Source organism: Gopherus flavomarginatus, chromosome 6 (assembly GCF_025201925.1).
Source record: "Gopherus flavomarginatus isolate rGopFla2 chromosome 6, rGopFla2.mat.asm, whole genome shotgun sequence".
NCBI classification, from domain to species: domain Eukaryota; kingdom Metazoa; phylum Chordata; order Testudines; family Testudinidae; genus Gopherus; species Gopherus flavomarginatus.
In genome coordinates, this window is record NC_066622.1 from 31,653,269 (window position 1) to 31,679,379 (window position 26,111).

The window sequence follows — 26,111 nt, forward strand, 5'->3', positions numbered from 1 at the left end:
ATGGATCATTTCCCCTAAGGGTCGGAAGCCCACCAGCACACCTGCAGCACTGGCCTGTCAAACAGGTGCATTATGGGAGCTGGAGGACCCTAGGTGGGCCAAGTGGTCTGTTCCAGGGTGGAGGGGAGGGAGGGATACTAGTTGGATGGGCCCATTGGTCTGATCTGGGGTGTCAGGGGAAGTGAAGGATGCCAGGCTGGATGGGCCCATAAATCTGATCGGGAGTAGATGCGTCACCAATCTAGCTGTATCTACTCCCAGGGCAGGAGTGGATTAGAACCAGAGGAGGGCTGACTGGAAGGGAAAGCAGCACACCAGAGGCTGGGAGACAGCAGTGTCCGATGCTATCATGGAAGGGGAGGCAGCACTATCATGGGTAGGGTGCTGTGGGTGAGGGGGCAGTTGTGCCATGGGGGAGGCAGTGCTGTGATGGGGGAAGGCAGCGCTGACACATGAGGAGCGGGACAATGCTCATGCTCTCAGCCTAGCACAGGGGACAGTATAGATTTGTCTGCTGGGCCTGTTCTGGCTGCAGGGAGATCTGTGGCGTCAGAGATCGACCGGGTAGCACGTGGGTGGGGCAAGTTGCTTGTCTCAGCAATCTCCTTCCATGCTTGGGGCAAGATGGGGGGTGGGGGATCCAACAGATACCTGCAGGGCTGACCCATCCCCCTATCCTTCTCCCTAGGATTCCCTAAAATACCACAACCCCTGCAGCGGCTCCCAGAAGATGCTTCCCCCTCCCCCCCCCCCCGTCCATCTAAGCTGATCCCCTGTATCCCATTCTCTGCCCCTTGAGCCAGCCAATTCCCCCATCCTTTGGCTGGATCAGAGCCAGCACTCCCTAGAAGGAAAAGACCTCAGATCCCAACCCCCACCCCCAAGTCACTGGTAACACAAGCTGTTCATAGTGTGAGTTAAATAACTGTTGGGTCATTAAAAATAAGCTTGTACAGCCACTGCTGGGCCCAGTAACAAAGAAGAGCTTACAAGCAAGTTACACAGTGCATGTGAGAAAATACGCGGGGAGACAAGGGGGCTGAGAGTCAGGGCTCCTGGGTTCTGTTTTCAGCTCTGGGAGGGAATTGGGGTCTCATGGTTAGGAGAGGGGGAACTGTGTCTGCACCTTACTCTGCTCCAGCCTCGGAACCCAGGAGTCTTGACTCTAGACCCCTTCTCCTCCACCATAAACCATTTAGACCCCACTATGTGCTGGGAATAGAAATCCCAGAGTGTTGACTCCCATCCCCCTACTCTAACCCGCTAGACCCCACTCCCCTCCCAGAGCTGGAGAGAGAACCCAGGAGTCCTGACTCCCCAGTGGCAGGAGAGACAATCTGATAGAAAGCGAGATAGAGACCCCAGACTGTTATAATGGTTAGTTCCATTCTCCCCCCGCCCTTCCTGTTTTGCTGTGACAATGGAACAGCCCCAAGAGAATCCCGCTCCTCTCAGCCCACTGCAAAATTATGAAAGAGATTTACAACTCAGCACGGAGCAACCAATTCTGATTGGCTGCTGATGACATCATTCCTGGGACCCAGGAGTGGGATCTCTGTGGATGAGCCCAGCTGGGTAGTGCACAGTGGGTCTGGCCCTGCATCTCTAGGGAACACCCCCACCATGTGTGTGCACTCTCTCTCTCTCTCTCTCTCTCTGCTGGGGCAGCCCAGACACTCAACCACACAAACCCAGCACTGGGCTATAGGGTTGGGGGATCAGCCTGGCCCAGGGTGAGACTGCGTGTCTGTTTGTACATACACACTCATGTTTGCATGCACACCCGTCCGGCACACATGCACACAACTCGTGCCCACACACCCATGTGCTTAAATGCACACATATCCTACACAAATATACATACATATTAGGGAAATCATTCTAATGCTAGGGATAGCTCTGGAATAGGCTTCCAGGGGGCAAGAGCAGTGGCAGGGATTCCACTCCTTTCCCCTCCCCATCCAAGCAATAGGCCCCATTCTGCTCTCCCTCCGCCCAGGGACATGATTCTGGAGTCCTTGCAGTGCTTCTAGATTTGTGCCTAACCACGGGATCTGGTCCTGGCTCTTTGAACCCTGAAAGGCATCCCATGCACCTCAAAGCTCTGCTGTAACATGCCGTGCTGCCAGCATATATAGTGCCTAATTCGATGCTTTCCTCCTTGAAATCCCCGAGGAGCCAGAGCTAGGAAAACCCATTTAGCTCATGGGCATGACAGGACTGTGCTCAACCCTGGTGACTCACAGCTTTGGAAAGGCCCCGTGGGAGGGTGCACCGGCTCCCACGCCAGCGCCAGCAGCAGGGGGAACGAGGATGCAAGGCAAGCAGTCCTGCAGCGTGACTGCTTCTGAATGAGGGATTCAAAGAGCTGGAGCCCCCCAATGCTGCCGCATGTCAGCTCTACCAATGGGGCTAGTCCAGGTGGGCCAGGCTGTTGGGTTCAGTACGGGAGCAGTTCTGGCTCCGTGCTGGGTGCTGTCCCAGAGAGATCGAAGCGGCAGGCAGGAGGTCCACCCTAGGGATTTATGGGATGGGTCCAGAATGGGGTTCTGTCTAACACACACACACACACGTGTGTACATACGTATGTACGTATAAATCAGTAGGCAATAAAGGAACACCACATCGGGCTCTAGATCCCATTAACTCCAGTGGAGCTGTGGCTAATTGACACCAGCTGGAGATCTGGCCTCTGATGTTGTGGTGCCTGAGTCGCCCCCACCCCATGACCTCACCAACGAATGGCCAGGGACCTGGAGCTGTTGGCTCCAGCTCAAGAAGTTTCTCGTTAAGCCAGTTCCAGACTGGGCATGTCCCTGCTCAGCTCTGTGTGTCACCCAGTGAGTAACATGCTAAGCAGTCACCGACCACACCTGTGTCAAAGTCCCCTCCTGAGATGCTGGTGGGAGGGAACCCACAGCATTCAAAACAAAGGCACTGAGATGCAAAGACATAGTTGCCTGTACCAACCCTCCGGAGCACGCTCGGGGACGGGGGAGCGTGGTATGGTGTTGGTGTGAGAGGCAGCGTGGATTGCAGGGCTTGGGATCTGTTGGTCATGTACAATGGGTGTGGCTTGCATGGATTTGGGATTCAGTGGATGTGGAAAATGAGCAAGATGTATTATCATGTGTTAATTCTTTAACACATCTGTCACACATCTGCACTCTTACATGCTTAACACATACAGACAAATATGCACACATACATATCCTGTGCATGCATGCATGACCCCATGCTTGCCCCATGCACACGTGTGCATGCATGCAGACACATTAATTCCCAGGCATATACATGTCTGTTGACACATGACATCACATGCACACACACACTCTTGGAAGTTCTCACCATATGTACATTAAATACCTTCACTTGTCCAAACACTCAGATTCTCCCCATTCCTGTGCCTGGATTCACCTCCCCCCCACACCTCTCCCTGTCCACACACACAGAAACATGCTCTCACACATCAGGTTCTGATGTGGGCAAAGCACAGAGAGCTCTTCTGGCAGAAGACACCAGACATGTGAGCATTGGACACACACCAGGGCTTGCACATTAGGCCCACTGCACCCCACCCTCCCACTTAGCACGGCGGGGTGGTGAGGGAGATTTGTTTTGAACCACCGGCTGCGAAGGGTTCAGTACAGGAGACAGGTCAAAAGCTGGGCTGCGTGTGGGGGGATATGACCCTGTTCTGTTTAATTTCTTGCTCATTTGATTCCTACCCAGGGCCAGCTCTAGGCACCAGCGCTCCAAGCATGTGCTTGGGGCAGCACTTTCCAAGGGGCGGCACTCTGGCTCCTTTTTTTTTTTGGCTTGGGAAGCCGACCCTGAGCGGAGGTGAGCTGCGGCGGTGACGGACGTGGGGAGGGCTGCAGGAAGTAACCGGGGGGGGGGCAGAGGAACCGCTTCCCCTCCCAGCTCACCTCCGCTCTGCCTGCTTCCCTGCACGTGCCGTCGCTCCGCTTCTCCCCCTCCCTCTCAGGCATGCCGCGTGAATCAGCTGTTTTGCGGCAAGCCTGGGAGGGATGGGGGAGAAGCGGAGTGGTGGCGGCGCGTGCAGGGAAGCAGGCGGAGTGAAGGTGAGCTGCGGTGGTGGGGGGAGCGGGGAGGGTCACAGGAAGTAACCTGGGGGGGCAGAGGAACCACCTCCTCCCCTAAGTGCGCCGCTGTTCCGCTTCTTCTCCCTCCCTCCCAGAGGTAGTAGGGGAAATGTGGTGCTCCCAGGGGAGGAGGCGGGGCTGGGGATTTGGGGAGGGGGTTGGGGTGGGGAAGAGGCGGAGTTGGACCGGGGCGGGGGGGGCACAGGAAAATTGTTTTGCTTGGGGCGGCAAAAATCTTAGAGCCAGCCCTGTTCCTACCATTCTTGGGAACCCCAGATATAAACAGCTCCTCCTGCTGCACTAATGCGTAGAATGGATGGACAGAAAGAGGGTTCCTAGCAGTGGAGGGACAGAGACACAAACAGACATTATGCTAATTTAGTGACTCCCTCCCAGGATCTCAAAGCACTTTGCAAAATTCATGTAAGCCTCCCTGTCCCCCCTGCACTTTGTAATGCAGCCTTTAGAGCACAGAACTCCTGAGTTCTCCTCCCAGCCCTGCTGCAGACACCCAGCATAACATTGAGCACAAGGCCCTTCCCTCCCACATTGCCTCAGTTTCCCCATCTGTAAATCACAGTGAAGGAGGGAGAGTGATAGTTATACGATTGAAATAAAATGTGTTGCAATGGGAAGCGCTGCAGTAAGGAAAAGGATGGTGGCGAGGGGGGGTGGACAGTTAGATACCTTGATAGAGGTGCATGGGAATGGATAGCTGGATGTATATAGGGTGGATGGCTAGCTGGATGTGTGCAGGAATGGGTGGCTAGCTGGATAATAGGATGTGTATGGGCATTGATAAGTAGATAAATAGATGGATGGGGGATGGCTGCATGGAGATCTGGTTAGATGGATATGCATGGGGATGAATGGATAAATAGGTCGACTTGGATGGATAGATGGATCTATTGGACCTATGGGGTTAGGTAGATTGGTTGCTGTCTATGGGGGTGGATGGATCTAGGTCTCTGTGAGATTTGGTAAATCAGTTGCTCTGTGGGGTGGATGGATCTGGGTCTCTATGTGGTTTGGTAGATCAGTCGCTGTCTATGGGCATGGATGGATCTGGGTCTCTATGGGGTTAGGTAGATTGGTCACTCTCTATTGGGGGTGGATAGATCTGGTCCCTATGGGGTTAGCTAGATCGGTCGTTCTCTATTGGGGGTGGATGGATCTGGGTCTCCATGGGAGTGGATGGATCTGAGTCTCTGTGGTGTTAGGTAGATTGGTTGCTCTCTATGGAGGTGAATGGATCTGGGTCTCTACAGGGTTAGGTAGAGCTAGGGTGACCAGAAGTCCCAATTTTATAGGAAAGGTCCCAATTTTGGGGGCTTTTTCTTATATAGGCGCTTATTACCCCCCACCCCGCTTTTTTATGCTTGCTGTCTGCTCTCCATGGGGGTGGATGGATCTGGGTATCTACAGGGTTAGGTAGATCAGTTGCTCTCTATGGGGGTGAATGGATCTGGGTCTCTACAGGGTTAGGTAGCGGTCGCTCTCCATGGGGGTGGATGGATCTGGGTATCTACAGGGTTAGGTAGATCAGTCGCTCTCTATGGGGGTGAATGGATCTGGGTCTCTATGGGGCTAGGTAGCGGTCGCTCTCCCTGGGGGGTGGATGGATCTCGATCTCAATGGGGTTAGGTAGATCGGTCCCTGTGTTTCTCCAGCGCCCTCCCCCGTGGACAGACAAACACACAGACAAGAGGGTCCTCCGTCCTTCCTTCCTTTCACAATGAAGCCAGCTTGGGTCACGTGTCCCGGTCCCTCACCATCCCGGAGATCCGGGCTCGCTCTCATTGGCTACAGATGATGTCACCCTCATAGCCCCGCCTCCTGCTCCCCCTTCCCATCAAAGCAAGGCTTCAGCACCAGATAGGGGTGCGGGTGGGGGAAGTAAATAGACAACCCGGGGGGTGGAATTTGCCTGGGCATTGGGGGGACGCAGAGGCTGGCTTCCAAGGACCCCCCTAACCTCCACTCACATGGGCATAAGCTACAGCATAGGGATCTGATGCAGGTAAGAGGGTGGCTGGGTATCCTGTACCCCCTCACCCCTTGGGACATGGGGGGGCTCTGACTGGCACTCAGTGGTGCTAGGGGCTTGGCACGGGGGCTGCTTCTCCCCGGGGGATTTGTTTTGGGAAGGGGAACGTTCTGGGCAAAGGGAGGCAAACACCTGGCTGGCTCAAGGGGTCCGGGGTGCGAACATGTGGGGGAAGGGCGCAGCGCTTTGTGGGCAAGGGTGCAAAGATTTGGAGGTAGGGGTAGAGGCGTGTGTGTGTGTGTGGTGTGTGTGTGTGCGCGCGGAGAGAGAGAGAGAGAGAGAGAGAGGAGACATCCCCGAAAGTGGTGACCCCCCAGCGTAGGGGTTCCTAGCATGGTAGCAGCTTGGGGATGTATTGTAATACAGCTGGTTGGGGGGGGCGCACATCTGGAGCGGGGGCGCCGGGCGCTAATGAAGGAAGCTGGGACAGGGGACCGGTTGGAACCAGGGAAGGGTTAAGCTGTCAGAGGTGGTGACTTGCTGCCAGAATGGCGGGGTGGGGGTATCCTGCTGTCTGAACGGGGGGGACACGGGAAAGAGGGGAGTGGGAGCGGGGACACCCAGCAGAGCTTGTGGTGGCTGGCAGAACGGCTTGTTACGGCAGAGCTTTGGGGCGCGTGGGAGGGGAAGGCTGGAGCCGCGATCATGGGTGACAGACGGGCTCCCACTCCGGGCAGGGAATGCCAGGCTGGGGGAGGATAGAGAACCGTGATGCCAGGACAAGAGGGGGTGATGCCATGTCGGGGAGATGGGGGGCAATGCCAGGCTGGAGGGGATGATGCCATGTTGGAGAGATGGGGACAATGCCAGACAGGAGGGGATGATGCCATGATGGGGAGATGGGGAGGAATGCCAGGCTGGGGGGACGGGAGGCAATGCCAGGCTGAGGGTGCAGGACAAGTGTGATGTCAGGCCTTGGAGGGGGCTGAGTGGGATCCTGCCCCTGCAGCAGGTAACTGGGTTCATGGCTCAGTGCCATGGTGGGAGTGGGGGTATTGTCAGTCTGGCTGGCTGTGACCTTACCTTACAGGGAGCTGGGAGGCCCGTGGGACCTTGTGCCCACTCTATGCTCAGCGCTGCAGTGACACAAGGGGTTATTTTTGGGTTGTGATAGCATATTCAGGGGCTCAGGGGGGAAGTTACTGGTGGCACTCCTGAGGTTGGCCAATGAGCTCCTGGGCTTTACACCCCCACCCCCACATGTGTGTGCATGAGCATGACAATGACTGCTGGAGGAACATGCATGATTGCACTCACCTATGCTGTGACACACACACAGACGCACACACCTATGCTCAGGTATACACAAATAGACACCCACCCTAACCTGCAAAGCTTGCACACACACCCTTACCAACCACAACACATGCTTACCACAACACACCCTCCACAACATGCCAAAGCTTGCAAAGTGCACGCGCCTACCAGAATACACATTCACCACATCAGGCACAAGTGCACAAACACAGACTTGCACAACTCAGCATGCCAAAGCTTGCACACAGATGCACCCTCGCATTGGTGCATGCTTGCACCACAGCACGCAGAAAAAGTGCACACACAACATACAAAAGCTTGCATAGGTACATATCCCACAGTGCACACTCCCTCTCCCCCCATGATGTGCCCATGCAGCCAGCTCAGCATGCGTATACACACATGTGCCTGTCCTGACACACACAGACACCCAACCACCTCATGCTCCTGTTAATTACTCCCAACCTCTCCATCAGAGGCAGGCAGCTGCCCACGAAAGAGCCACGTGCTCCCAGCACTGGGATTATTTCTCTGTTTAGAATGGGGCAAAATGTGGGAGAGGGTACACCCACCCTATGGGATTGGGGCTGTAACTCTACTATGGGTGTGTGTGCAGGGAGAGGGGAGGGGAGGGTAAGTGAGTAGGAGGAGTGACATGGGGACAGGAGCTGGAGGGGGGTCTAGGGACAGGAGGAGACTGTAGCAGGAAGGTGGGGTGGGGGGCAGAGGGGCAGGAGCAGCTAAGCAGCATTGCCCCTGTCCCTTCCACCACCCCCAGCTAGAAAAGCAGTCTGGTCCCTAGCCAATCAGAATTTCTGCAGGTGGAAGAACAGCCCTCTCCCCAACCAGGCAGAATCCACAGGGAATCTTTACTGCTGATTGGCTGGCAATGGGTATCACATACTGGGAGATGGGGTGGCCAAGGATACAGCCCCCTTCCCCCAAGAGCTGGGGGTGCTTTGGTTCATGGCACTAGGGCTGCCCCCTGGTGACAGAGATGGGGACAGCTGTCTGAACAGTTCCCCTGCCCTCCCTCCTCACTCTGCCCAGCACAGCATTTCTGGGGCCAGCTGGTGAGCTCACCCCCGGGTGGTAACCTGAGGAAGCACGAGCCCCTGTTGGGCGCTGCCAGCCCCTGAGCTCAGCTGGGTATTTTTAGAAGTTCCGTGATTTTGCTTTTCAGAGAGGGACTAAACATGTTGCCCCAGGGACCTGGACTCGCCAGCTAAAGAGCAGAGCATGTGGGCATGCATTGGGGTGAGCATGCACCAGTAGGATGTGCATGGGCGTGCACTCGGATGAACATACACCAGTTTGTATGCTCTGATGTAAGTGCCTATGCATGCACTGAGGTGGGTGTGCACCAGTATGAGTGTGTGACCTGGCGTGAGCAGGCACTAATGTGAGCACACATGTCCATGAGTACAAATGTGAGTGTGCATGGGGGTGAGTGCCAGGGGTGTATGTTTGACTTCACATAGGCATGTGCGTGCATGGAGATGAGTGTGCACACAAATGTGCATCTGTGCACGTGTGTGTGTCTGAGTGCGTGTGCTGGAGAGCGTGTGAGAGTGCATCTGTGTATGCGTGTGGCTGAGTGTGCAGGAGTGTGTAAGCCCATAGGCCTATGTAGAGCTGCGACTGTGCATGGCTTTCCCCTTATGTGGATGCACGTGGGTGTCCTTAAGAGTAGCTCAGCCCAGGCCCTGCAGCCCTCGATAGCCCCTGGTCTGTTGGGGAAAGATCCCAGGCTAGAAGGGCACAGACACTCCTCTCTAGTGGGGGGGAACCCCTCCCCCCTGTTCTGCAGTTCTGTCCCTCACATTCCCCCTGCTGCCAGAGGCGCTGATGGGAGTAGCCGGCTCTGTCAACCCGCTTTAGAGCACAGCTGCTGTCCTGGGGGAGCATGGGGAGTGCTTCAGGGCTGGCCAGAAGGGGGACAGAGTCACAGAGGAATGCTGACACAAGGCAGGGGGTTGTGGGGAAAGTAGAGACCATCACAGGTGTGGGCGGGGCTGGAGAGGGGGTCAGAATGGAAGGGGAGATGGGGCATGGACCCTCACTGGGAGACAAAGAGAGGAGTAGGGGGAGGTCAGAGTTGCCATGGTGGCAGGAAATGGGGGGAGGGGCTGTGTGAGGATGGGGGATGGAGTGCTGGTGTTGAGGGGGCACAGAGTGTAATTTCCCACATGATTCCTTCATGGCCCCAGTGGGATATGCTTCCCCCCAGCAGCCCTGTACCCCGGCCACGTGTGTGATGTGGGGCTGCCGGTAGCTGGAGCCCACCAAGGCATAGGGGAGGGGGGGTTAATCTCTGCTGGTGCAGAGAACAGAGATGAATTGGCCTCTTTGAATCTGACTCAGGCTCAGGGGAGCATGGGGTGCTTGGAACTGATAAGGCACCAAAATGGGGGAGGGGTGGAATCTGCAACCAGGAGCTTGGACCAGGAGGGCTGCCCAGAGCACCCCCCAACTCAGCTGCTCTTGCCCCCCCCCTTGCTATGGTTTGTATAGGGATCCCCCTCCCAGCACTGGGATGCAGGCACCGGGGGTGGGGGGGGGAAGGACTATTTAACTGCAAAGCCAATAGGGAGCCAGGACTCTAGTGCTCCACCCCCTGACCCTGGCTGCAATGACTGGACCTCACCTGAAATATCAGAGCTAGAGCATGAAGGGTTAAAACGCTTTTGGGAGGGTGTGAAATGAGTTTGCTGGGTCTCAGCCCTGGTGTCCCTAGCAGGGTGTGTGTGTGTGCAGGGAGGCACAGCTTGGCTGGCATGTGGAGAGGACCACTGGTGTGGGGACTACCCCTCTGTGCCCCTTAGTATCCCACACCCTCCTGACCCTCTCTCCCCTCTCTCTGCAGGTCATCCTTCCCAATGCCTCCCTCACCCCTGGAAGACCGCCTCTCCGTCCTCCAGCGCCCCAAGACCTTGGCTTTGCGCCTCAATCACAGCTTCCCTGCCGACAAGCAGCTCCTGTCACCCCGGGCACGGAGACCCCCGAGCCACCCACTCCCTAAGGACCGAATCGGGGCTGCCCCACACTATCAGGAGCCCCAGGCCTGCCTCCCACCCCCTCACTCCCACACCATCGACATCAAGTTGACGGTGGGGGCCGTGCAGAGCCGGGCACGGGAGCGCAACCTCTCCCTGCAGCTTGACCTCCACCAGGGCGGCAGCAGGTCCTGCGGGGGGCCGGAGCTCAAGGTGCTGCTGCCTCAAGCCAAGCTTAAGAAGCGCTGCTTTAAGGAAAACTCGCGGCCAGCCAGGAGGGACCCCCCATCACCCGCTTCCTCCTGCCTCTCCAGCCCCGGAGCAGGCACCATGCACCCCTTGAAAGGCGGCTGCCGGGGCTGCTGGCGTTTGATGCGCTGTGATGACACCAGCCCTAAGCCGGGGCTGCGCTCCCTGGGGTGCCTGTCATGCCACTCCAGTCTGGCTTCCCTCAGCTGCTCCCCGCCCTCGGTCAAGAAGCTGGGGTGCTTGCCCTGCACCCCGTCAGCCCTCAAGTCCCTGGCCTGCCTGGCATGCAACCCCTCAGTTAAGTCGGTCAGCTCCTCCTGCAGCTTCTGCAGCAGTGACCCCATCGTAGCCTACGACCCCCCAGCCAGGAGCTCGCCCTCCTCCAGCTATGATGAGGATGACTACAGCGTGCGCACCATCTGGCCTGAAGAGCTGGCCAAGAAGATGAGCCGTTCCCGCACCCAGCAGCAGGGGGCGCCGCTGATCCTGGATTGCCGCAACCTGATGCAGTACACCAAGAGCCAGCTGCAGGGCGCCATGCACTTCAGTGTCTCGGATGCGGCCGGCAGGCGGCGCCTCCAGCAGGGCAAACTGGCCATGCTGGACTTCATGGCCTCCAAGGACCCCCACGACTCCCTGCAGCGCCTCTGGCCCAAGGAGCAGCAGAACGGCTGCTGTGCTGCAGTGGGCGAGCCCTCTGCCCCTCCGGCCCCTCCCGAGCCCCGCAAAACCCTGCCCGCCCAGAACCTCCACCTGGTGCTGGACTCACTCAGTAAGGAGGTGCAGAGCAGGAGAGGTAGGTGGGCATGTGGCGATGGTGGTACCAAGGAGGCGTGAGGTGGCAGGCTCTGGTGGGCATGCAGGGGGTTGGATAGGGGGGCGGATGGACAGGGTGGGTGCACAGAGGGGAGGAGAGAGAACCTGTCTTCTCAAGCACGCCTGTCCTGGCTGAGACCTGACAGGGCTTCTCACAGAGATTCCTAGGGCTGGGGAGAGATTTCCCCCCATCCCCTCAAGCCAAGACCCCTTGCAGTGCACCCCTGATCTCCAGGACTCACCCCTCCCAGTGCACCCTCCCCTCTCCCAGGCTTGACCCCCAGACTCCTTGCAGTCCCAGACCCTCCAGCTCCTGCACAGTGCGCCCTGCCTTCCCTTCCCGCCCCCTAGCCTTGTATTGCCCCTCCCATGGCCTCCCCTCATCCCCCAGCACAGGACCCTCTGACCTCATCCCAGCAGGATCCATAGGGAACAGATGGCAGAGTTAAGGGGTGGGGGGGCCAGTGCAGCTGGCCCAAGCGCCCCCCTGTTCTGAGCCTGTTGAACGGGATTGATCTCAGCCCAGCTGGTGACATGACATCACTCCTTTCACTGCCCCTCCCCCACTCCCTGCTGGGGCACTGACAGCCATTGGACAAAACTGTGACCCCCATTTGTGATGGGAGCCAGGCATTGAGCTGCTACAATCCCCCCAGCTCCCCTAGTTCCATTGGCCCTTCCACCCAGACTCCCCCTCTCATACATGTCTCTCCCTCCAGCATCTTCCTTCCCTGTCCCTTCCCCCCAAATTTCCCTCCTTCCTCCACCCCAGTTCGGGCCCACAGAGAGACTCAACCACATTTTATCCAGCTGGCCTTAGGGCGCTGGCTGCACCCCCAGCCCAGCCCAGCAGCGCTTGCAGGCTGCAGAGTCGGGGTGGGCGTGGGTGGTGCCAGCCCTGGGGGAGGGCGGTCAACAGAACAGGGAAATGGTGACATTTTCTCTACCCCCCTTGTGCTGCTCAGAATTTGGAGAGAAAGGTTGTGGGGAGAAGGTCAGAGATTGGGGGTTAGTCTGGGTGGGGGTAGTTCAGAGCTTGAAGGTCAGTGTTCGGGGTCTTTGGGGTCAAAGGTCAGGAACTGGGGTGCATGGTGTGCTTGGGGTGAGGGTTCAGGGCTGGGGGGACTGAGGTGCTGAAGGTTGGGGTAGAGGAGGTTTGCAATCCAGCTAGGTTGAAGGTTCCAGGGCTGTAATTTGAGCTGAGTTATGAGGCAGGGCTGGAATTTGGAAGCTCAGGCCAAGGGGCTCCCCTGACTTTGAGGGATTCATAAACCACAGAGCTCTTGGGCTGGGAGGGTGTGAGCTAGAGGGTCTGGGGTGAGTTTCTAGTCTGGGGTTCAGGGCAGAGTAGGAGAGGCTGAGTTTCAGGAGTTCTCAAGGGATGGTTTCAGCTGGGGAAGGCTGGGTGTGGGTGGTCAGAGTGGGGAGTCAGGCGGAGAGAATCTGGATTTGGGGCCTCAGGCCAGAGGGGTTCTGAGTTTGGTGATTCACGGGCTGGAGGGCTCTGAATTTTGGCCAGTCTGAATCTGAGGCATCAGTTGGGGGGCTTCTGAGACTGGGGGGTTCACAGGCAGGGGGCTCTCAGCGGTTTGACTTTAGGGGGTACAGGCCAGAGGCAAGTCTGAATTTGAGGGATTGAGGCCAAAGGAAGGTTTGAGTTTGGGGGATTCAGGCCAGGGGCAGCTGAGTGTGGGGGATTCTGAAGCCAGAGGTTTGAGTTTGGGAGATTCAGGCCAGAGGCAGGTCTGAGTGTGGGGGTTGACAGGCCAGGGTCTGAGTTTAGGGGGTTCAGGACAGGCGCAGGACTGAGTGTGGGTCCATATGCCCCCGTGATGTTGAGCTGTTGCCTGCAGGGAGTGTGGCAGTGCCACCGTCAGAGTCGCTGGAGGAAGCTGTGGGGGTCCTGGAGGGAGTGGATGGGGACCCTGCGGGGCCACCCCTCACCCCCGACCTGGAGAGCGCCGAGCTGAGCCCCATCCTGCCCTTCCTGTTCCTGGGCAACGAGCGCGACGCGCAGGACCTGGAGCGGATGCTGAGCCTCAACGTGGGCCATGTGCTGAACGTCACCACCCACCTGCCCCTCTACCACGCCCAGAGTGGGCACCTGCACTACAAGCGCCTGCCTGCCACCGACAACAGCCGCCAGGACCTGCGCCAGTACTTTGAGGAGGCCTTCGAGTTCATCGGTATGGGGGGCAGCTCGGGAGCAGGGAGGGGGGCTGGGGTGGTGTCCCCAGGAGTAGAGAGGGTTGGGGACAGGAGGCTGCACCCACGCTGAACACTGTGCCGCTCCCCACCCCCACCCCCGCAGCCTGAGGAGATGGGCCAGCATGTGAGGGGGCACAGCAGGGCTGGGGGAATGCAGGGGATTGGGTAGAGGGTTGGGGGCATTCAGAGGCTTGGGGGTGCTGGGCATAGTGGGGGTGCAGGGGCTTGGGGGTGCTGGGCATAGTGGGGGGTGCCGGGGGTTGGGTAGCAGGATTGGGGGCAGGGCTGGTGCAACCATTTAGGCAAACTAGGCGGCCGCCTAGGGCGCCTAGTGGTTGGGGGTGCCTAAAAGCCCCCTCAAGCGAGGAGGTGGAGGTGAGCTGGGTGAGGGAGCACGCGGGGAGGGGTGCCCACAGTAATGCGGGGGAGGCGCACAGGGGAACAGCTCCCTGCCCCAGCTCACCTGCACTCTGCCTCCTCCGCTGAGCACACAGCCCCGCTCTAAGTCTCCTCCAAGCGAGGAGGAGAATTAGAGCAGCGCCGGTGTGCTCAGTGGAGGAGGCAGAGCCGAGGTGAGCTGGGGCGGCCTACCCAGGCAGGGTTAGCTTTGAGGGGGGGAAATCTCCCCAGGCAGGGTTAGCTTTGGCAGGGGGGTGGGGGGGAAGTCTTCCCAGGCAGGGTTAGCTTTGGCGGGGGGGGGGGGGGGGGGAGTCTCCCCAGGCAGGGTTAGCTTTGGCAGGGGGGTGGGGGGAAGTCTCCCCAGGCAGGGTTAGCTTTGGCGGAAGGGGGCGGAGTCTCCCCAGGCAGGGTTAGCTTTGGCGGGTGGGGGGAGTCTCCCCAGGCAGGGTTAGCTTTGGCAGGGGGGTGGGGGGAAGTCTCCCCAGGCAGGGTTAGCTTTGGCAGGGGGGTGGGGGGAAGTCTCCCCAGGCAGGGTTAGCTGCCATGGGGGGATGGGGGGGAGAGGGGTTAGCTGTCACGGTGGGGGGGTAGCTGCTGCGAGGGGGGCTCCCCGGGTGGGGGCTGAGATAGCTGCCGTGGGGGAGGGGTGCGGGGTTAGCTGGGGAGGGTGCAAGGTGGAAGTTTCGCCTAGGGTGCGAAACTTCCTTGCACCGGCCCTGGTTGGGGGTGCAGGGCATAGTGGGGGTGCGGGGGATTGGGTAGCAGAGTTGGGGGTGCAGGGCATAGTGGAGCATTCAGGGGATTGGGTAGAGGGTTGGGGTATGCAGGGGGTTGGGGTGCTGGGCATAGTGGTGGTGCAGGGGATAGACTAGAGGGTTGGGGTGCAGTGGCTGGGGGTGGTGGGCATAGTGGAGGGTTCAGGGGATTGGGTAGCAAGGTTGCGGGTGAAGGGCAGAGTCAGGGGTTCAAGAGATTGGGTAGAAGGTTGGGGGTATGCAGGGGTTTAGGGGTGCTGGGCACAGTCGGGGTGTAGGGGATTGGGTAGAGGGTTGGGATATGTGGAGGGTTGGGGGTGCTGGGCATAGTAGGGGTGCAGGGGATTGGGTAGAGAGTTGGGGTATGCGGGGGTTGGGGGTGCTGGGCATAGTGGGGATGCAGGGGATTGGATAGAGGGTTGGGATATGCAGGGGGTTGAGGGTGCAAAGGACAGGGTAGCTGGGCTGGTGGTGCTGAGGATAATGGGGGCTGGAGGGGGTTTGGTGCAGGGCTGCGTACAGGGCTGGACTGGTAAGAGGCACTGACCCGCCATCTGTCCCCTTCCCCCAGAGGAGGCACACGAGCGGGGTAAGGGTGTGCTGATCCACTGCCAGGCGGGTGTCTCGCGCTCAGCCACCATCGTCATCGCCTACCTGATGAAGCACACGCTGATGACCATGAGCGACGCCTACAAGTATGTCAAAGGCAAACGCCCCATCATCTCACCCAACCTCAACTTCATGGGGCAGCTGCTGGAGTTCGAGATGGATCTCAACGCAGGGGTCACACCCCGTATCCTCACCCCCAAGCTCAAGCTCACTGGAGTGGAGACCGAGGTGTGAGGGGGGCCTGGGCTGGGCCAGGCCACCCATCTCAGGGCGGGGAGGGGAGGGGAGCGTGTGCAATAACTGGACGGATGGACGGGCTTCCAACAGGCCAGGCCTGGGGGCCAGATACCAGGGCACCAATGCCCATTCTGCCCACTTGTGCCCCATGTGCCGCCAGGTGCCCGTTGATAGAGGGCTGACGAGAGGGGCCAGTTTTTACCCCAAGACCAATCTCTGCGTGTGTGTGCAGTGGAGAGGGCTGTTGCCTGCTATTTATTGGGTGTGTGTGTGTGTATTTTGGGGGTCCCTGTGGCCTGTTGTTCCCTTGGCCTCTCCGCTCTGGGTGCTGCTTTGCTGAAGTCTGCTGCGGAGAAGGGGATGTGGGGGGCGCTACAGGGATTTGGGAGGAACACAGGCCAACCCCCCGCCACGCAACAACAAAAAGCAAAAAAAAAAAAACCTTGCAGATTTTTTTTGAAAACTCAGGATGATCACAGACTTTCTTCCAGACTGATTCACAGCGCCAACATGGATGGAGTTTTGGGGGCCCCATGGCCTCCCCACCCTATATTCTTTGGACTCTGCTGCTCCATACCTGACCGTCAACCTGTTATACTGACTGATGTCTTAAAATGACAGTAGCACCTTTCTTGTGTACGGGGGGCGGGGGGGGAGGGGATTACATTGGACGGGAAGGTCTCCTCCCGCAGCGCCCAGTGTAGGAGAGAGACCCCCCACACACACTCCCTCCAGGGCAATACAGTTTAGTAAATCAGAATAGTCTTCCATTAGGGGATATTTATTTTTAAAGACTTGGGGAGGGGCTCCAAAGTGGGGGGTGCCTCCTTCGCTTTTGTACCATGCTGGTTCATTTCATGAGGCTGCTGGTTACTGTCTCTTTAAAATGCCCTCCTCTGGGGGGAGGGGGAGATTTGTGGGAGCTGGGGAGAACTATGGGGAGGGGGGTTTCTTATTTATCTGAGATGCAGTAGGAGTTTTTGGCTTTTAACCTTTTTTTTTCCCTCCTCCCCCAAATGGGGGGGCCTCTATAGTTAATGGTCCTGCAAAATCTGGGTGAGAGGGAATTTCTCTTCCCCCCATTTTAATGTCTTCCAGCCCCTCCCCCTTATTTCCAGTGCTAAGTTTGGTTCCCCCCCACCATGGAGGGTGCAGATATGAGGGGTGGATGGGAGCGTGGGGGAGCCAAAAATGAAGGGATGGGGCTAGTTTCTGTTGGGGGGGTGACAGCAAAGAGAGACCCCTCTCCCTGCATAGAGAGAGGCACTGCCCACAATCCCTCCCCACCCCCCAGCCATATGCACGCTCATCCACACCCCCTCTCAGGCAGCACTGCACACATACTGCTCACAGCCCCTGTGACCTGGGCACACCCCACAGGAGTCGCCATACATGCACCCCCCCCCCCCCGAGCCATGGACAGGTGCCCCCTTGTGCCCTCATGAGTTCCCAGGTGTCCCAACACCCCAGCTGGAGCTTCAACCACAGGGAGGGACCCACAGGGTCTGGCTCTTAAAGCTGGAGCCTTTCTGCTGGCTGAGCTGTAGGCCCAGGTGTTAGCTAAGGCTGCAGCAGGGGCTAGACAGGGCCCAGCCCCCACTGGAGGAAGGCAGAGCCCCACCTGGGGCAGGAGTGGGTTAGATGCGTATGGGCAGCCAGGCAAATGCATGAACCCACTCACCAGAGACCCTGCCCCATGCACTCACCTGCCCCCCCATTACACACACGTTCACAAGCCCACCCCCCAGACACCACTCTCCCCATTCACGCAATCCCATCCTGACACAATCACACCCTTGTCTGCCCCAGAGCCAGTCATGCAACCCCCCTGCCCTGCACTGGAGCTGGCTAGGGGGCGCTGCACAGCCAGGGGCTAGCGAGCGTGCCACAGTCCCTGCCCCCTCATCCCCTGGGGTGGAGGCTCGTATTGGGCTCCCCCCTTTTCCCCACGGATCTCAGAGCTTTGTATTTAAAGAAGCTGTCCCACCCCCAGGCGTAGGAGCTTGGAGTGTGGCGGGGGGGAGGGGACTCTGCTGTTTCTCTTTGGAATTTGTCTTCATTATTTATTGAGGTCAGGAATAATTTATTAAACGTGGATTCATTTTTGTAACAAGGCTTCCATGTGCTGCATTGGGGGGTAGGAGGGACTTGGGAGGGGATGGGGAGATCTGCGATGGGGTGGGGAGGGCTGGAATGGAGCAGTAGAGGTGGGTCTCCCAGGAGGTCTGGGACTGGAGGTACAGGCATGAGGAGGAGAATCGGGGTGGGGGGGCAGCAGACTCACACATGGATCGGGGGGCTTGCTAGGGGCATGGCCCCAGACTGACCCACTGGGTGCTGGGCAGCAAAGTTGTTTGGCAGACAGGGAGTGGATGGGAAACACCCCTCCCCCTTAGCGAGTGGGAGCCAAGGGGCACTCAGCAGGCACAGGGCACCCTTGGTCACCCCCGTCCTGCAGCACGACCTTGCCTGGAGGGATGGGAGCCCCCCCCCCACACTTCTGCAAACCAGGGGGGAAGGGGCCAGCCCTCAGAAGTGCAGGATGTGCCCTGTGTGGGGCTGTGCCAAAGTTCAGCCAGGGGGCAGGCAGTTTGGCTGCCAAATAGCTGTTGGCAAGATAGACTCCCCTCCTTTGGCCATGGGAGCCCCCAGCTGGGCTCCACCCTGGAGGAGATGGGGCACAGGCCAAGTGGCCTCCGAACAAGGGGAGTGCCTAGCTTGCCTGACACCCACTGACCCCAGCCTAGTGCCCCCCCCACCTCACCATTCCACCCCCCCTCCCGAGTCCTGCCTCCATCACCTCCCCACCCCCAAGACAGCCTCTGCCCACCCCCATCCTGCTCTGCCCCAAGCCTTCCCAGTGATGACCCGGTTGGAATGAAGGGGCTTGTAGCCACTGGGATGGTGCATGAGCCAGGCCAGAATCCAGCTCCCCCAGGGGGCAGCAAACAACCTGCAACGCCCAGGACGGTGAGGGCTCCTCCCTGCTCCAGGAGAGGGCCTGGAGATGAGCGCAGGATGTAGGATCAGGGCACCCAAGGATTAAATGCCACTCGACTTCATCAAAAATAATTTATTGCTCCTGGCTCTATTTACATTCTGTGGGGGTGCCCTCACATGGCTGCTCTGGGTAACTGCGGGGGCATTCATCCCACCCCTGCCTGGGCTACAATGCAGCTTGGGGAGGGCCAGTTGGCACTGACCCAGCACTCCCTGCCCCCACTGGCAGGGGGCACAAGGACAGGTACGTCAAGGAGAACAGTGCCAGGGGGCAAGGAGGCGTGGATCCCCCCCAGGCAGAGGAGGGAGAATGCTGGACAAAGGAGGCAGAGATCAAAGGCCATGGGGGGTTGGGGTACACCTATAGTGGGGAGGGCTGGGGGTGTGTCTCAGTATCCCTGTATAGCTGGGTTGATCGAGAGTGTCCTACTTCACCCCCCAAGATGCTCCCGCCCCTCCGCAGGTCACCTCCACCAGTATATGGGCAGCCTTCCCTGTGCTGGGGTGGAGCAGGGAGAGGTCCCCATTCCCCCCTCAGCCTCACTCCTTCCCTTGCAGCGCCCCATGCTGGGGTGGAACAGGGAGAGGTCCCCATTCCCCCATCAGCCTCACTCCTTCCCTTGCAGCGCCCCGTGCTGGAGTGGAGCGGAGCCAGGTCTCCATTCCCCCCTCAGCCTCACTTCTTCCCCTGCAGCACCCCATGCTGGGGTGGAACAGGGACAGGTCCCCATTCCCCCTCATCCGCACTCCTTCCCTTGCAGCGCCCCGTGCTGGGGTGGAACAGGGAGAGGTCCCCATTCCCCCCTCAGCCTCACTTCTTCCCCTGCAGCGCCCCGTGCTGGGGTGGAACAGGGACAGGTCCCTATTCCCCCTCATCCGCACTCCTTCCCTTGCAGCGCCCCGTGCTGGGGTGGAACAGGGAGAGGTCCCCATTCCCCCCTCAGCCTCACTCCTTCCCTTGCAGCGCCCCGTGCTGGGGTGGAACAGGGAGAGGTCCCCATTCCCCCCTCAGCCTCACTCCTTCCCTTGCAGCGCCCCATGCTGGGGTGGAGCGGGGCCAGGTCCCCATTCCCCCCTCAGCCTCACTCCTTCCCCTGCAGTGCCCAGTGCTAGGGTGGAGCGGGGGCAGGTCCCTGGGTCGCTATTCCCCCTGCAGTGCCCCATGCTGGGGTGGAGCAGGGCCAGGTCCCCATTCCCCCCTCAGCCTCACTCCTTCCCCTGCAGTGCCCAGTGCTAGGGTGGAACAGGGGCAGGTCCCTGGGTCGCTATTCCCCCTTCAGCGCCCTGTGCTGGGGTGGAGCAGGGGCAGGTCCCTGGGTCGCTATTCCACCTTCAGCGCCCCGTGCTAGGGTGGAGTGGGGGCAGGTCCCTGGGTCGCTATTCCCCCTTCAGCGCCCCGTGCTGGGGTGGAGCGGGGGCAGGTCCCTGGGTCGCTATTCCCCTTTCAGCGCCCCGTGCTAGGGTGGAGTGGGGGCAGGTCCCTGGGTCGCTATTCCCCCTTCAGCGCCCCGTGCTAGGGTGGAGTGGGGGCAGGTCCCTGGGTCGCTATTCCCCCTTCAGCGCCCCGTGCTAGGGTGGAGTGGGGGCAGGTCCCTGGGTCGCTATTCCCCCTTCAGCGCCCCGTGCTGGGGTGGAGCGGGGACGGGTCCCCGGGTCTCCCACACCTCACGGATGGCCCGGCGCACCCCCCGAGGCAAGTGCAGGGTCTCGGCATGGCACTGGCGGATGTGGCGCATGACGGTGCCTAGTCGAATAGGCAGCAGGGAGTACTCGCAGACCATGCACACCATGGTGCCAGCACCAGCATCGTAGTCCATCAGGAAGTCGGCGCGCCATGCCGGGTCAAAGGGCCTGGCCTGGGGTGGGGAGGGGGCTGCTGGGGCCTTGCCCTGCGTCTGCCAGCTCTGCAGCGTGCAGCGGACGGTGCTAGGGCTCAGCCGGAGGCGCCGGGTGATGCCATGGTGAGAGCAGCCCTTGCGGCGGAGGCGGGGGACACCTGGGTCCAGATCCTGGCTGGGCAGCGCAGAGATGGGGCCGTTGCCAACTGCAGAGAGGGCAAAGGGTTAATGCTGAGAACCAGCAGCCAGCACTGTAAAGCAGCTAACTCCGGGGTGGGGGCTGTTTATATGGGCACCCGTCACCAGGATCTGAGATGCAGCTGCCTCTGGGGTGGGGCGTATGGGAGCTGTTAACATACAGATCCCATGTCCAGCAGTAAGATGCAGCTGCCTCTGGGGTGGACTCTAGTGGGCCACTAGGGACCCTCCCCACTAACCCACCTTGCCACACTCACCTGGGTTCCCTGTGCTCCGTCTCACGGTCCCTGCTTTGCCGAGCTGCTTCTGTCTCTTCCCCAGTGCCTGGGTTTTTCCCCTGTCCCCTGGGCTCTTCTGTTCCTGGACGCTTGGATTCTTCCTGATTTCTCTCCCTCCAGAAGCTGCAGGAAGAGAGGGGGTCAGCAAGGGGGGGATCGCTGTGCCTCCTCTCCCTTCACCACCCACTGTGGGTGTCCTCCCCAGCTCCCCCAAGGCATGTAGGTTGGGAAGGGAGTGCCTGCCCCTTGTCTCCCCCCAGGTCAGGATGGAGTCACCAGTGAGTGAGCACTCAGCTGGCCCCCAGCCAAGGGGAACCAGCAAGGGGCAGCATCTGGGGCTGGGAGCTGGCTGAGATCCTGGAGGCTGATCTGTGGGAGCTGGGATGCAGCTGGGACCCTGGAGGAGGGATAGGACAACGGAGTCGGAGGTCGGGGGGGGAAGAGGCATGTCTTCAGCTCTGCTCTGGGGGAAATAGGGGTGGCTGCAGGGGACACCCTCTTTCCTACAGCGCCCTCACCTGACTGGGGTCTGCAGTACAGCCTGAGCGTGAATCCGGCTGGGAAAGAACCGTCAGTGAAGAGGCGGATTTCGGGGGGCGCTGAGCTTGGGGCAGCCTCCTCTGAGGGGGATGTTGTCCCTGTGGGGAGAGACACAGCAGTAAGGGTGGGGTAGGGACTGAGGAGGAACCAAGGTCCTGGCTCCCAGCTCCCGTGCTCTAACCCACAGATCCCACTCCCCTCCCCAGGAACTGAACCCAGGAATCCTGCTCTCTCTCCCCTCCACCCCTACCACTCACCTGGACTCACGGTGCCCCTGTCCTGTCCCTCACTCAGCTGCTTGCTCCTACGCTCCCTGGCTGGTAGCGCCATGCCCTCCACAGGCCTCATGCTCTGTCGTCTCCTCTGGCCCCGCGGGCGCTGCCCGGGCTCCAGGGCCCTAGCATCTGCAATGAGACACCCAGTGTCACGAGAGGAAGCCCCAAAACAAAGGGGATGGGCACCCACATGGCTGAGTATGGTCCCTGACCCCCAGCACCCGCCCAGGCCTGGCACTCACCTGGGCGAGGGGCAGGGCGCCCTCTGGGCTGCCCCCGTTTCCGGGTCACCGTCTGCTCCTCTGGATCAATTAGAACCTCGATCTCGGCTGGTTCCTTGGCCCCATGGTACTGACCTAGAGGGGGAGTGAAAGTCTGGGATGGCTGCATCACCCCCCGCCCTGCTGGTGCCCTTCAATCCCAGTCCATAGCTCCGCTGCTCCCTTCCCCGACACAGCTCCCCTGGTGCTCCTTGCTCCTGGTCTGCAGCTGCCTGCTACCCCAGCCCTGTGCTCCTCCCCAGCCCTGCTGATGCCCCTCAGTGCCGACCCACAGCTCACCTAATACCCCAGCCCTGGGTTCCCCTGATTCAGGAGGGGCTGGGGAACATACCTGGGGTGCAGGGTGGGGGTGCCCCCTCGGGCAGGTTGCCCCCCTGGCTCCAGGCCTCCAGAATGTTGCGCTTCTCCTCCGGGCTGAGGCCCAGCGAGTGGGCGTGGTGCTGCAGAACATGCTCCCGGGCAGCACTTGGCCCACAGGTACCCAGGAAGGTGCCACAGACCATGCACACGGTCCCGCCGCGCCCTGGGCAGTCTCCCACTAAGTACTCCTGCTGCCAGGCCCTACCAGGCCCTGCCTCTGCTGGTGCTCCCCCTAGCCAGAAAGACAAAATGTGCTCAGGGGCGCGAGAACCCAGGAGTTCTTGGCACCCAGCCCCCTTAGCTCACACCACTAGACCCCGCTCCCCTCCCAGGGCAGGGGCTAGAACCCCGAGTCCTGGCTGGAAAGTTCATACCTCTGTCTAGAGGCTCCTTGTCAGCCTCCTCCAGCTTGACCCCGGGGGCGAGGTCACCCATGGGGGCACAGAGCTGGGCACAGGCTGCAATTGGCACTGGTTCCTCTGCCTCACACTTCAGCGAGACAGCAATGTACTCCAGCCGGGACACCTCTGCCTTCACCTCCATGGCTGGGCCTGGGCAGAGCTAGGCACAATGGAGGGAGGGGTTAATCAGGGACTCAGGAGACCCCACCCCAGTCTAACCACTAGACCCCACTTCCCTTCCAGACCTAGGGACCAAATCCAGGAGCTCAGAGCCCCTCCCTCCCTAGGCACTGGCTGACCTTGGGCAGAGCTTCCCCCACCCCCACCATGCTGTCTCTTTCACTACCCCTAACCTCAAGGCCGCCCCCACCCCCTTCTTATCTCCAGCCACTCAGGCCTAGCAACAGCCCCTTTGTGCTCTTCTGTGGGAGGCAGAGTCCCAGCTTGGGACAACCCCATCCCCATTCAGGCCACTGTGGCAAGGAACCCCCAAAAGGACCCAGTGTCTTGCTCCTCTCAGGCCAGGGGCCTGGATCCACTCCCTTTCTACCCTGGGAAATACATCCCTCGGCCCCCCCCACCCCTGTGAGCCTCCTCTCAGTCCCCCCACATCGGCTCACTGACCCCTGTATAGTGGGGGTGCTGAGAGCCTTTGAATCAAATTGTAAACCCTATGGAAATTTCTTAATGCACCCCCCACTTCAGCATCTATGCCCTCAACACTTCATTCCCAACCCTCTTTCCCCACTGACCCTGGAAACCTCCCCTTCTTCCCAGACCCCCATAACCCTAGAAGTCCCCTCCAAACCCCCGCCTTTTCAATTTCCCTGCTCTTGGGAGTGTCCCCCACCCCCAGGAACTGTAGGCCCCAATGACAGTTGGAGCCCTCCCTTCCCAAGTGTCCACCCACCCCCGACCCTGAGATCACCTCCAGATTCCCTCCTTCCCAGACTCTCCAGTGAGCCTGGGAGCCCAGTTGCCCCTCCACCCCCTTCTGCTGGCTGCCTTGTGGCTGCCCCACATGGGATGCTTGCAGGGCCATCCGGCATGAGAAAAAAGGAAGGGGGAGGGTCACTCCCACTGGAGCCTGTGTGGGGGCTTTAAGGCACCAGCTACAGGGGGGCTGAAGAGGCAGTGATCCTCTCCCAGAGCCAAGGAGGGAACCCAGGAGTCCTGACCCACTGGCTGGAAGATTCCAAGATGGACACGCCAGACTGCAAAAGATCCCAAGTGGTTTATAACCAATGCACCAGGTACCAAGATGCAGCCACCTCAAGGGGCAGGGCACAGGGGCTGATTAATAACCAGACATCCTTTGCTATGGAAGAGGGGTCCTCAGAACAGTAGACCAAGCTGCACCCCACCCTGCAGGAATGGAGAACCCACCGATCCTTCTATGGGTCTGGTCTCCTGCCCCCAATCCATGCACAATGACACCCCCTACTGCATCCCAGCCCTCTCCAGTAATCCACTCCTCCAGCATAACCTAGTCCCCATCTGGACCCCATTCTTCCCATCAGAGTCTGCTCAGTCCCCTAATTCTCCTCCCACAGGCCACCCCATTGGATCCCAATGACCCTATGCTAAACCTGTGCAACTCTTCCCATATTAGATCCCTGCCCCCCAAGTGACCCACACCATCCACTGGATCCTGATGCCAGCATCTTCTTCCTTCCCAGTGGGACCCCACCCCCACAGGATCTCTGCCCCTCTTTCCTCCCTCATATGACCTGTGCCGTCCACTGGATCCCAGCCGCTCTCCCCATGTGACCCATTCATTCCACTGGATCCCAGCCCCTATTTCTTCCCCAGTGTGACCCAAACACCCACTGGATCCCAGCTATAGGTGCTGGAACTAGAGTTCTGGGTAGCACCCCAGGGCTTGAAGCGGTTTCCATCACATACGGGGTTTATAGTTTGATTCAATGGCTCTCAGCACCCCCACTATAAAATTGTTCCAGCTCCTCTGATCCCAGCCCCTCCTTCGTCCGCAGTGTGACCCAGACTCCCGCTTGATCCCAGCCCCACAGCACCCCCATTAGATCCCAGCCCCCAGCCCCACTCGCACCCCCACTAGATCCCAGCCCCTCCCCCAGCCTGCCCGCTGGATCCCAGCCCCTCCCACCACCGGATCCCAGCCCCTCCCCCCGCTGCCGGATCCATCCTGGCGACCCCTCCCCATTCACCGGCTCGCGCTGCTGCTCCCGGGCCCGGCACCATAGAGTTTCACGGAGGGAGCGGCACTACTCACCTCCCATCCAGCCCCCACAACGTCCCTCTCTATGGTCTCATTGTCCCGGCTCTCTTAGCTTGGGGCTCCCTCCATAGCGCACAGCCAATCGTGAGAAGCCCACCGCCCTAAGCTCCACCTCCTTCAGCACCGGCCAATCAGTGCGTGGATTCGGGAAGGAGTAGGAGGAGCCTGGGCGAGGTGCTGGGCCAGGCACCACCTACCGGCCGAGATGGGGATTGCAGGATGTGCGATGGGAGGGCAGGGGCGGGGATTGTACTGGATGACTCTCGCTCTTTGGGGACAGGGATGGGGCCTGGTCTATAGGGGGCATTCTATAGGGGCAGGCAGAGGCCCACCTCCGGGAAGGGAAGGGAAAGGGCTGAGCTCAGCCTCACGGACATAGAGAGAGGGAGGGAATTCTGTAGGAGTTGATTCCTGTTCCCTGGGCACAGGAAGGGGATTCTATAGGGGAGGGGATAGTATAGCGGCTGAGCCCCTCCCCAGGGGGACAGGAAAAAGGAGAGGGAATTCTATAAGGGGTGGGGATTGCATAGGGTCTGAGCTCCATCCCTGGACACGGAGGGGGGGTGCGATTTATGTGTGCTGGGCTTTGCTCCTCGAGCACCACGAAGGGGAATTCTTCAGGGACTGAATCGTGGAACGAGGAGGGGGAGGGGATTTTATAAGGGACGGGATTCCATGGGGCAGAACCCCACCCCCAGGGCACGTATGGGGGATTCTGTAGTGGATGGGGGTTGGAGCAGTGAGACAGTGTGGGGATGGCACTGGGGAAGCCCGTGGAGTGGGAGGCAACGTGGGGGACAGAGGTTTCGCCCCGGCACAGGGATCGGTCCCTGTGCTGCATGGGGTATAGTCGCTCCCAACGCCCCCGCTCGATCAGGGTAACGGGGGGCTGAAAGGAGCGCACCGCTCTGTGTTAGAACTGGGCAGTGCATTGATGGGGAGTAGCAGAGACCTGGGGCAGTTCAGTGTATTGCAAACGGCCCCTTATAGCCCAGCTCCCCCAC

General features: G+C 59.7%; 2 protein-coding genes and 1 long non-coding RNA gene across 17 annotated transcripts; 2 read left to right on the plus strand and 1 right to left on the minus strand.

Annotated features, from left to right (window-relative positions):
* The first annotated feature begins 6,031 nt into the window (after nt 1-6,031).
* LOC127053379 (dual specificity protein phosphatase 10-like) lies at nt 6,032-16,635 on the plus strand. 3 transcript variants are annotated; one of them, XM_050957950.1, is made up of 5 exons: nt 6,033-6,126; nt 8,594-8,738; nt 10,277-11,451; nt 13,325-13,657; nt 15,405-16,635. In XM_050957950.1, coding segments are annotated over exons 2-5 (1,782 nt in total). In that variant the 5' UTR covers nt 6,033-6,126; nt 8,594-8,736; the 3' UTR covers nt 15,677-16,635. The 3 variants fall into 3 exon arrangements, with proteins under 3 accessions (XP_050813909.1, XP_050813907.1, XP_050813910.1); XM_050957952.1 differs by lacking the exon at nt 8,594-8,738 and having other exon boundaries at nt 6,032-6,126; XM_050957953.1 differs by lacking the exons at nt 6,033-6,126; nt 8,594-8,738 and adding an exon at nt 7,049-7,105.
* A 2,518-nt stretch (nt 16,636-19,153) lies between these two features.
* LOC127053260 (uncharacterized) lies at nt 19,154-20,364 on the plus strand. 10 transcript variants are annotated; one of them, XR_007774986.1, is made up of 7 exons: nt 19,154-19,266; nt 19,403-19,469; nt 19,538-19,672; nt 19,741-19,808; nt 19,933-19,988; nt 20,045-20,100; nt 20,269-20,335. It is a non-coding gene; the product is annotated as an uncharacterized LOC127053260 (long non-coding RNA). The 10 variants fall into 10 exon arrangements; XR_007774990.1 differs by lacking the exon at nt 20,045-20,100 and having other exon boundaries at nt 20,269-20,364; XR_007774982.1 differs by lacking the exon at nt 19,741-19,808 and having other exon boundaries at nt 19,538-19,740; nt 19,865-19,988.
* Nucleotides 20,281-25,171, minus strand: SPINDOC (spindlin interactor and repressor of chromatin binding). 4 transcript variants are annotated; one of them, XM_050957636.1, is made up of 8 exons: nt 25,102-25,169; nt 22,824-23,010; nt 22,421-22,681; nt 22,051-22,164; nt 21,791-21,937; nt 21,512-21,631; nt 20,973-21,116; nt 20,281-20,723 (listed from the first exon to the last, which is right to left on the minus strand). In XM_050957636.1, exons 2-8 carry the CDS (start codon nt 22,990-22,992, stop codon nt 20,281-20,283), a joined length of 1,398 nt encoding a protein of 465 aa, XP_050813593.1. In that variant the 5' UTR covers nt 22,993-23,010; nt 25,102-25,169. The 4 variants fall into 4 exon arrangements, with proteins under 4 accessions (XP_050813593.1, XP_050813594.1, XP_050813595.1 ...); XM_050957637.1 differs by having other exon boundaries at nt 25,037-25,112; XM_050957638.1 differs by lacking the exon at nt 21,791-21,937 and having other exon boundaries at nt 25,102-25,171.
* Nucleotides 25,172-26,111: the final 940 nt, after the last annotated feature.

Bases quoted from the DNA above. Each gene is read 5' to 3' on its own strand.
- LOC127053379 (XM_050957950.1), top strand. The intron at 11,452-13,324 runs GTAGGTGGGCAT...TGTTGCCTGCAG, and splicing joins GGAGGTGCAGAGCAGGAGAG to GGAGTGTGGCAGTGCCACCG. The intron at 13,658-15,404 runs GTATGGGGGGCA...CCCTTCCCCCAG, and splicing joins GGAGGCCTTCGAGTTCATCG to AGGAGGCACACGAGCGGGGT.
- SPINDOC (XM_050957636.1), bottom strand. From the start codon at position 22,992: ATGGAGGTGAAGGCAGAGGTGTCCCGGCTGGAGTACATTGCTGTCTCG. The intron at 22,682-22,823 runs GTATGAACTTTC...CTTTCTGGCTAG, and splicing joins CAAGGAGCCTCTAGACAGAG to GGGGAGCACCAGCAGAGGCA. The intron at 21,632-21,790 runs GTGAGTGGTAGG...CTCTCCCCACAG, and splicing joins CAGGGGCACCGTGAGTCCAG to GGACAACATCCCCCTCAGAG.